The following is an 11,118-nucleotide window of genomic DNA, read 5'->3' as shown; positions in this document are numbered from 1 at the left end:
AGGAAAAAGTAATGTATATACTTCCATTTAGAGAAGGCTACTTTTGGATTATTTGGGCTCGTCGCCATACCTGTCTCTCGTTGACTGACTGGCTTGTGTTGTTCATTGTGTGTCCTGTCCTGTCCGATGATGGGTCGTTCGCGAATGAGCGTTAGTGATGATGGATCGACTCGTTCGCGAATGAGCTTTTGATGAGTCGTTCGCGATTCGCGAATGAGCCGACTCTAAGAGCCGGCTTTTTTAGTTGAACTTCGGGAGCTGGCTCGCATATCTGAAGAGCCAACTCTATTTTTTCAAATTTAGCCTATAGAAATTAAATAATTATGTAATAAAAATTGAAATATTATAGTCAAAGTCATTTAAAGAGCCGTTTGTGAGCCAAAGAGCCGGCTCTTTTCAGTGAGCTGAGTCAAAAGAGCCGAATTCCCATCACTACTATGCGTGCTTTCGAAAACCCGCCCAACTCTACCTCTGATTGGCTTACAATGAAATTTTACTCTACCTCAGCCAATCGTCAGCATTTATGCGCTTGTCTCGTGCTCTGCCCACTAACCAAGGAAGAACAGTAAAAAAAAGTATTTGCTTCTCGCTCAGAGATCTAGTTGGTCTGATGAAAAAAAAAAAAACAGCTTCATCATCAGTTATAGTAACGCGCCGCATTTTTTGGCAGTAACGGTAACGGCGTTATTAAGATGAGAAGAGTAATCAATTAGATTACTCGTTACTGGAAAAAGTAATGCCGTTGGTAACGCCGTTATTTATAACGCCGTTATTCCCATCACTGGTAACAGTCATGAGTCACCTTGAATATTTCTCCAAATGAGAAAAGAAAACATAGCTTGTGCTGCTTTAACATGCCCTAAATAAACCTAAAATAAGCCTGAGGAGACCAAAGCCAGTGAAACATTAGACTAAAAGTAGACATGGTTTAAACTAGCTCATAAAGAAAGGTTTCTTTTTCATGACTATTTCTGTATCTTCTCTTTGATTCTTTGAATGTCTTCCAGGTAAACATTTATGAAGTAGGTCAGCTGAGGCCTGCACATGGACTAAAAACCACATCCTTGATTCAAACAAACTTACATTTGCCAGTTTTCCAGAGAACACACCTTCATACTTTCCTTTTAGAAAGCTTACTGGATAATAATACAAATTATAGTTTGATCTGTACCAAAAGAGACTACAAGCTGTTTACTAACTTTCAACACAGAGCCTCTCCAAATAAATCATTCACATACATGAATTAGTCACTCTTACACTAGTGTTATAGTAGTGCGTTATAGTTTTTTAGAATAGGAAACTTTTCTACTTCCTGTTCTAGAAGTAGTGATGGGAAATACCTGGAAAAATTCAAAGGATCACTAAAGCAAAGTGTTAAATATATATATATTAATATAGCTCATATTTTAAACAAAACTCTCTAATGATGAAATAAATTAAAATGCAGTGAATGCTTCTAATTTCAATTAGATGTTAGTTTAAGACCAGTGTGATTGTTATAAAGCAAACAAACAAAAAAAAAGGCAACCTGTATATTGAAATCAGATACTTTGCTTGTGAAAAAAAAAAAACAGATTCTGAATTTGCCATTAAAAAATGATTGATGCAATATGGCGTTACTTTACTGACAAATGTCGAGAGTGCATTATTGTAGCACGAAAGCACATTAAACTGTGTCCTGTGCACTCTCCAATTGTCAGTAAAATAACGCCATAAATGCATCAATAATTAAAATACTGCATAAAACGCCTCAAACTAGAAGCATAGTCTAGGCTGTCTTCTTCTAGCAGTTATTCAATAGATCTTGTCTTGACTTGTCTTTCATGAAAACCAAGGTCAGGGATCTTGGGCATGAAAATACTGGTGAGTTATTACATTTTTTACTTGAACTTAAAATTGCATTGCTTTTCAAGCAGACATGGGCTTTTACTTTGTTTTGTATTGAATGTTCATGAGTTTTTAACAGTAAATTTGGCATATGACTCTGTTTACGAACACTTTTGGGCAGACTGATGGTCATCGTGGTTTAAATATCAGACCGAGAAGTCCGCGAACTTTGCAAAGACGTAACAACTCCCAGGCAAGTGCCAACATGAAACTTTTCTCTATTCTGTGCCTTCATCAGTTGTTGCCAGCGCGCTTCATTTCCCAGTCATCACAAACCTCCCGTGTCCCATCCGAGCGCCCCTAACAGGAGAAGCGACAGAATGTTTGGTTTCTCAGAAGCAGAAAGCAGATCCGTGCGTGTCTGTGTAAGTGTGAAGCAGCCGTGCGCGAGGAAACTCTGAAACATCCAAGCAGCCCTTAGATCACCTTTCCCTCACAAGCAATTTGCTGATGAGCATTAATGTTTAATTTAGTCACAGATGCACTAAAGCATCCGAAACAACACAGAGCACAAAAACAGTGTTATAGTGCACAATTTGGTATTCTAAAATAAATATAGTAAAATAACACCAAATAATATTGTGAAAATTACTTAATTTCTGAGTGCGTGAATCATTTTTATTTCGGTGTAATGCACAAATTAAACAAAATTTCAATTTAGTTTTTTTTTTTTTTTTTTTTTTTTTTGTAATACACAAATGTAACACAAATCCAATTTTTTTAATATATATATATATATATATATATATATATATATATATATATATATATATATATATAAATATATTATTTTTTTATTTTTTTATTTTTTTTTTCATGCACAAATTTAACACAAATTTCATAGAATTTTTACTGGATGTTCAGTGCAACAAATCAAAATAATAATAAAAAAAACATGCAATAATGAGGGGAAAATTCTACAGAAGCACTAAAACTAATATAGTGACGCACCAAAACAATCCTTGTACAACACTCTTAAAATCTGTAAGAAGATTCAACTTTAGCCAAAATATCACTTAACGAAGCTCTTTCCCTGGCAAGTATTTCTTGTTGCTGGATCATCATTTTTTGTTGTTCTTGGAGCAACATCTCCATCAGACAAACATAGCCATTATTTTAAACCCTAACTAGGATGAAGATACAAAAGAACATCCCACTCAGCAGAATGACACACGTACTGCTTAGCAAAATGAGGGGATATACGTAACGATCCAGTCCAGCCGTCACCTTACCCAAATGACCTAGATAACAACCCATGTGCATGTATTCACTGTGAATGAATGGCACTTCACCTCACGTCACCTGCATGTGTTTTGTCTGGTTCAAACATAACTCTCCTAGATGTCTGCATGAGCCAACTTTACTCATGACTCGTCTGAGATTGAACTAAAGAAAAATAAGCAAAGTTGCATTTCAGAACAAGACTTTAAAAGCATGTCCTGATTGCTCACATTTATTTATTGATCTACAAGAAACCGCATTTATTTTTGCAGTAGTGTTCTGCATGTTGCATGGTTTTTGCAGCATGCTTTCAAAATACTTCTGCATCATGTTTCATGTAACTAAACATCAAATCAGTTCACTGCCCTCTACTGGTCTTAAAATGCAATGGCAAATTGCGTGACTGTAAGTGAAATGTTAAATTTAACAGGTCAAAAATAAATCTAGTTGAGATTCACTACTGTCAGATATATATCGTATTCCTTGTATGACCTGCTACTGATCTGACAGAAAAACTATTTTCTCCACCTACTGTAAGATGTAGGTCATGCTGTGAAAATAAACAGACAGTTTAATGGCATTGATTATCAGTATAGAAAGGGTTAAGCTTTCAAATTGACAAAAATAAAATTAAAATAATAATAATAATAAAAAAATCTAAGTAATATAAAAAAGTAAAACAAAAACAAATTAACTAAAAAATACAAAATTAAACAAAACAATATAATAAATGAACAGCTATATATATATATATATATATATATATATATATATATATATATATATATATATATATTTTTTTTTTTTTTTTTAATAAGGCAAAACTAAAAGTAAAACAACATGATCAAATATATAAATACACAAAATAAAATAAAATAAAATAATAGTCTCTTATTATTTATAATTGTGTAAAGTTGAGTCCAACTTGCTTTCATGAATAGTTCACATTCAGCCAAACTATATCCATCTCATAGCTCTCTGCCAGGTGCTGATCACAAAAGATAAAGGTTAACCACATTAATGCTGCAAAATAGTGTTGCAGTAACATGCATGCAAACATTTGTGCATAAATATATCAAATGTGTCATCTATTAAAAAACAAGTCACTGTAAATTGTGCTGCTCACTCAGAGAGCCAATAACAAAGCCATAAAAGCAGCAGGCAGAACGAACGGTTGCCTGGAGACAGAGCCAAACAAACCCGTCCTCACGGGGCCACGCTTTCATCCTGAACACACACAGCAGCAAGCAGTGCTCTCTACTCGGAGGCAGTTCACCACACTGGTTTTTACTTACAGGCTTTCTGAGAAGCTTCTACATTATTCACACGGACAGATCCTGGGATGATATGAACACAGAACCAGTTCTCGGGGACTGTCTTCAGCTCTAAACCCGCTCTGAAACATACAGATCTAATCACAGCAGGTAAGAAAGCATCATCTCTTCACTAAATACAGCGTCACATTGCTTCATGCTCGCAATTTTCACATATATCTGCTTTTAGGCACTTACTAGTGTGTTGCGCTGTTCATTTTAAACTGTAAACTGCTAATTATAAAAGCTTCAGATCTGCAGCATGTTTTGTATTTAATGTGTTTGTTTTGTTCTTCATTTCTAGGAAGCACAGTCAACCTTCAGGTTACAATACTGTGCTGTTGGCATTTGCAAATATAATACTTTAAAGTAAGCTTTTATTATTTAACTACAATAGGTAATAGTTAACATGATCGTACAATTCAAAATGCTTCCAAAGCATGTATTCATTTGTACATACATTTAATAATACAGTTTTAAAATCAAGTTTTTTCTTGCTAAAATGAACTTACAATGAACAGTTGTATTTTTTATTAAATTAATTTAGTTTTGTAGTTCTTTTTTTAGATTAATGTCTTGTTAAAGATTTTCAGCTCCGTTCAAGGTAATTAAATCAATAGTTTTTTCCAATAACTGAAGAATATGTAAAAGAATCGTATTTAGGTAAAGGCACAATAATTGGTGTCAAAAATAAACATTTGACAGAATTTTCCAATGTTTTTATTTTTTTTTTTTTTTTTTTTTTTTTTGGCATAACTAGATTCAAATGGTCAATATCATTTATTAAAACTTGGTTGTCTACTTTAGAGATAATCACTATATTTTAATATATGAAAATAATATATATATTATTTTAAACATATAAGGGAATGGCCATAATAAAATATTATCGTTGTAACATATTGTTACTACTGTAAAGCCATATTAAATAATTATGGTCTTAAAATTATTATTATTATTTTTTTTTTTTTTTTACTATTTAATATTTGTACCAATACTGAAGGAATTTTGCCCTATGCTGTGAGCTTTTTACATTACACATTTTTATTAATTTTTTATACGATTTGAAAAAAAAAAACAATGTTTTTATGCTTACTTTTCACACAAAATATGTCGCTTTATCAATGTTCAATAAAAATTTAATTGATTTTTCAGGTGTGCCTTTAACACACAGTATTGTGGTCAAATTTTAATTAGAACATTTTTACTGATTATTATATTAAATCTTCCATTTCACGACTCTGCCAGTGCATTATTGGATTGATTTCTTCACTAATGACATATGCATTGTTGCCTTAGAATTTGACCAAGTCGAGATGCATTGTATTGTTCATAAATAGGGTAAAAACATAAACAATGTTGCTTTGTGTATAGACACAATGGTGAAGGGGAAGAAGAAATCTAATGAACCATCCGGTAGAAAAATCACACTCAAGATGGCCAAGAACGCTCTGAAGGTGACCGTAGATGGGAAGCGTCGCCTCGACCTCAGTAACATGGCCATCGCCACATTCCCAAAGTGCATCCTGAAGCTCTGCGACGTAGAGGAGCTGGACCTCAGCCGTAACCTCCTCAAGAAGATCCCAGACACCATCGACAAGTTCGTGAACCTCCGCTCGCTGGACCTGCACAGCAACCATCTGGAGCAGGTTCCTGCGGCAATCGGCCGTCTGCATAACCTCTACAGCCTCAACCTGTGCAACAACCATCTGACCAGCGCTGGCCTGCCGCATGAGCTGGGGCTCCTGAGGAACCTCCGGGTCCTGAACCTGGGAATGAACCGCATCGACACTCTTCCTCCACCTGTGGCTGCTCTCAAAGAGCTGCAGGAGCTGGGGCTCTTCAACAACCTCCTCACACATCTGCCCAAGTGCATCCAAAACCTCCCAAAGCTGCAAAGGCTGAACGTCAAAGCCAACCCCATCCCTCCAGCCCAGTCTCCAGAGGTGGACCGCATCCAGAGAGTGGGGTGTCTGTATCTAGTTCGGGAGGACTGTCTGTGCACTGACTGCCTCAAGAGATGCAAGGAGGAAAGAGAGAAGCTAGACAGTCGAATGAGTGCTGCGTCTACGCTCAAGAAGTCCATCTTTGCTGGGCTCATAACGCCAAACTCTGTAGCGCAGGAGAACCAGGCTATATGGAGGTGAACCTGTAGACTAGTCTAACGTGCCGAATAAATCCCGCCAATCCCAAATATAGTCCAAATCCATCTTGTCGGCATGTGCACTCTTATAAATGAAGGATTGGCATCTGAACTTTCTGTTCTGCTCATAGTGCAAAAAAAAAAAAAAATCTTTTAAAGGGATAGTTCACCCAAAAATGAAAATTCTGTCATTAATTACTCACACTCATTTCGTTTGGTCATCTTCAGAACACATATTAAGATATCAGCGGTCAACCTTAATTTTATGAAGCTATGAGCGATGATAAATCTTTGTGCACAAAGAAAGCAAAAATAACAACGTGTTAAATAATTCTTTATTTTTTTAATTAAGTCGTATTTTTATAACTTTTCTGGGCCTTGTACGTGGAGGGTCAGAGAGCTCTCGGATTTCATCAAAGATACTTTAATTTGTGTTCTGAAGATGAACGAGTCATTAATGACAGAATCTTCATTTTTGGGTGAACTATCCCTTTAAGAACTGATCACTGAAAAGTTGTTTGGGGAACCAAAAATCAAAAACCCCTTTTGGGAGCCTTATTTTTTTAAGAGTGTATAGATAAAGAGGGGGTCTAATTCATAACACTAACAAAAGTGATTTTGATTTTGAGTGGAACATTCATTATTGGTTTTACTCTTGATCGCATTGAAGGTGTTGACCGCTGTTGAAAACATCTTGTCATTTCGATCCTAATCATGATTAAACATGCATTTGAATTTGTATTAAACACTGTGCATTACTGTTTAGTTTCATGAAATCACAATAAACAATATTAAATCACGTAAACTTTTCTTCATTTGGAAGCAATTGGTGCATGTTCATAAAGGGATCCCCAATGTATCTGTAGAAAAAGAGAGAGCAGGAATCTTGTTTGGTGTGTCATTGACTTTCACATCATAAATTAAGAATATTAATTCAGTGAAGGCTCAGACAACGGATGTGAAATGTAAGACAAATGGCAGAAGAGCAACTCCATACATCTCACTGGCGCTTATAAAACACTGTCTATAGCTTGTGCAATAGTCCACTAGTATGGTTATCTGTTGTTATTTTTATTATTATTATTATTTTTTTTTTATCATATGTGATACATTATGCTTTTTATGTCCTCAGTTTAATTCAGAGGCCCAAATTAGCAAAAATATTAAATTTGCTGTAGATGTTATTAAGTTTTAGTGTTGGTTACTTCGTGAAAATCATTAAAGATTTCACAGTAAAAACCTGAAGGTGGATGTTTTACAATTATACAAAAGAGCTTTTACTTGCTAAAAAAGTTAAAAAAAAATCATTAAAAAAAAAACATTAAAAAATTCTTGCAATAGCATCTGTGCAACACTAGGGAGCAGCAAAGCGCTAAACTGCCTCAGTTCTCACTGCTGCCCCCTAAAGGATTTACAGTGACATTACAACCACTTCTGGAACTTGAAAGCATTAAACCTGTCATTTTAAGTGGGTTATGATGTTGCTACGTACATTTAATAAAGTTTTAGACTACATGCATAAGTATAAATGTAAATTATTTGAAGCTAAAATCTGATATTTAAATTTATTTTACAAATACATATATATCAGTGCTTTACTAAATAGATTAATGACTTTCACAATCATCTACTTTTGTTGCAAAGACGAAAAAGTGCTTGTGAATGTAATCTTGTCCGTATTGATTTTCTCATTTCTCTTGAGGAACAGTTTTCTAATTAACGCTCGGCTCAGTTCTATTGATTCTCCCACACTGGCACTGTTTGAGCATCTGCTCGTGAAACGACAAGTGACATTTTACACGACTGAAAAGATTTCTCTCTGTTTATTCAGTGAATGTAAATACAGAAGATTCACGCTGAAATCTGAGTAATATGAAATCTCTAGATATATGAAATGTCCAGATTTTTGGTACTGGATATTAATGCTAGAAACCATGCATTGTGTAATTTGAAAGAACTAAGTAGCAAACCCAATCATGCATATTCTTTACAATATCAAGAGCTTATGAAGTTTAGTTAGTTGTAATGCACATCTTGAAATGAGTAATCTGAAGGTGGTATGTAATCGAATTACTCCCACCAGAAGTCAAAGTAAAAAATTAAAATAAATAAAAATTAATTAAAAGTTCATTTCATAAATAAACAAATACATACATAAAAAGAAACTCTGTATTTTGTGTGTACAAGGTTCGTAAAATAAATGCATTACTTAAAAACAATTCTAATTAAAATGTTCAAAATATAAGTATAATGCATACTAAAGGAGAAATGATATTGTTTTATTCACAAACATAAGGCCTCACCCTTATAAAAAAAAATTTTTCAAGAGATTTAACCATTTAAATAAATAAATAGTTTCTGTGGCACACATTTGAGGTCTGCGTCATCATTTAAAACATCTAAACTTCTCCTGTTGCTCCAACACTGTATGTAAAGTCTCTGGAGGTGCCCTCATGAATTATTAATTCTTCATAAAATCAATAAGTCATGTGAGATTGCATGAACAACAGCAATAATCAGAATTCATCTGAACGCTCGAAGGTCTATTGAACACTTGCTCATCACAGACTGACCGAGGGGTTGACACTGCAGCATTAATGCGATAGACAACATTTTTCACAAATATGAATGACATCTGTCATTTTAAATAAAAAGTCAATGCATTCTTTCTTCTTTTGAGTCACTTGAAAGCTACAGCTGAGGACAAACGCCAGCTTTCTTTTTCAGTATAGCCTCAAGGGTATGTATTAAAAAAAAAGCCATATTTTCAAAGTCATGACATGCACCAAAATTCATCCACTTCAGGAACACATCTCAAGATCAAAGAATTCAGCAATGATGCTCTGATTATCAGACATTACTGAGAGAATAAACATCCTGAACGCTAGCAATGGACAGACAGCTCATGTGGGTATAAAACGACCAGACAGTCGAGTGCATGCAATCTAAGAGGCATAAAAGCATCTGCCGAATAGGATGTTTATGGGAAATAAATCATTTTGATTTGAAATGAAAATGTAGACTTTCCGGGCAGACCTCACATTAGCTAGACTGAGAAGATTTTCCGAATACATTGAATCAATGCAGCATGTAACCTTTAACATGCACGTCATTAAACACGAGCTGGGAGAGAGCTAAGCGCTTTATTTTAGCGTCTAGAGTATATTTGGGAATCTGCAGGTCAGTGTAGGTTCCCCTCGGCCTGAAGCCTTGGGCTCGTTCAGGTCTCCACCAGGGCTCCTTCCGCCCCCATCCTTTCTGAGGAGCAGCTGTGGTCCACACACAGAGCTGAGCGGATTGAATCTCACTGCTATTATCTGCCACACTGGGGGCGGAAGAAAGGAAAGACAAGGACAGGAGGAGAAAGAGGTGGAGAGAACACTACATGGAGATTTGAGACGGACCATTGGAGTCGTTTTGTAGTTCAGCACTCCAGTATCCAGTAAAATAACACCAATAATCCAGTAAAAACCAGTGATGGATTACGTGAAAATCATCAAAAATAAATAAATTCAATTTTTAAATAAATTTGAGAAATTATATTTCAACAGTCTCAAAATAAGTTAATTTCTTAAGATTTATTTGTTCTTATTCAAATTAAAAGAAATACAATACATTAAATGGATAATATGCCCAAAAATGAAAATTCTGTCATCATTTTATTTTGTGTGTGTGTGTATGAGTGTGTATGTGTGTGTGTGAGTGTGTGAGTGTGCGTGTGTGTGTGTGTGTGCGTGTGTGTGTGTGTGTGTGTGTGTGTGTGTGTGTGTGTGTGTGTGTGTGTGTGTGTGTGTGTGTGTGTGTGTGTGTGTGTTGGACAGCCATTCAAAAGTTTGGGATCAGTAAGACATTATTTTTTTATATATAAAAAAGTACACATGCACATAAACATGCACATCAAAGCTGCATTTATTTAATCAAAAATACAGGGGGAAAAATCAGTAATATTATGAAAATATTATCACAATTTGAAATAATGGTTGCCTATTTGAATAAACTTTAAAATATAATATAATATAAACAGAACAGCAGTGTAACATTATCCTTCAGAAATCATTTTAATATATATATATATATATATATATATATATATATATATATATATATATATATATATATATATTCATTTATTTGAACTCAAATTAAAACAGAAAAAAATATTAATATAAAATATATGTGCATATTATATATATATATATATATATATATATATATATATATATATATATATATATATATATATATATATATATATATATATATATATATATAATATGCACATATATTTTATATTAATATTTTTTTTATGTTTTAATTATATATATATATATAGATATATATATATATATATATATATATATATATTTAACAAAAAAAATATATAATATATAAATATATATAATATATAAAAACTATAATAATATCTCATTGATAGTAAAATAACTCTGCTTCTGAATACTGTTCACATTTCGTGACTACTGTATCTTTTCATCCTATTTTAGCAACTGACTAGTTACTTGCAGATTCAGTACTGGACTGGTCCAATAGTGCACA

The 11,118-nt window shown here is 33.9% G+C and overlaps 1 protein-coding gene across 2 annotated transcripts; it reads left to right on the top strand.

Moving 5' to 3' along the window:
• Positions 1-4,274: 4,274 nt before the first annotated feature.
• On the top strand, positions 4,275-6,713 carry lrrc18b (leucine rich repeat containing 18b). Of its 2 annotated transcripts, XM_026223245.1 has the most exons (3): positions 4,275-4,532; positions 4,726-4,790; positions 5,796-6,713. In XM_026223245.1, exon 3 carries the CDS (start codon positions 5,801-5,803, stop codon positions 6,566-6,568), a length of 768 nt encoding a protein of 255 aa, XP_026079030.1. In that variant the 5' UTR covers positions 4,275-4,532; positions 4,726-4,790; positions 5,796-5,800; the 3' UTR covers positions 6,569-6,713. The 2 variants fall into 2 exon arrangements, with proteins under 2 accessions (XP_026079030.1, XP_026079029.1); XM_026223244.1 differs by lacking the exon at positions 4,726-4,790 and having other exon boundaries at positions 4,276-4,532.
• The last annotated feature ends 4,405 nt before the right edge of the window (positions 6,714-11,118 follow it).

Source organism: Carassius auratus, chromosome 37 (assembly GCF_003368295.1).
Source record: "Carassius auratus strain Wakin chromosome 37, ASM336829v1, whole genome shotgun sequence".
Taxonomy (NCBI): domain Eukaryota; kingdom Metazoa; phylum Chordata; class Actinopteri; order Cypriniformes; family Cyprinidae; genus Carassius; species Carassius auratus.
The sequence above is the reverse complement of the archived record's forward strand: the minus strand, read 5'-3'. Positions and strand labels throughout refer to the sequence as shown.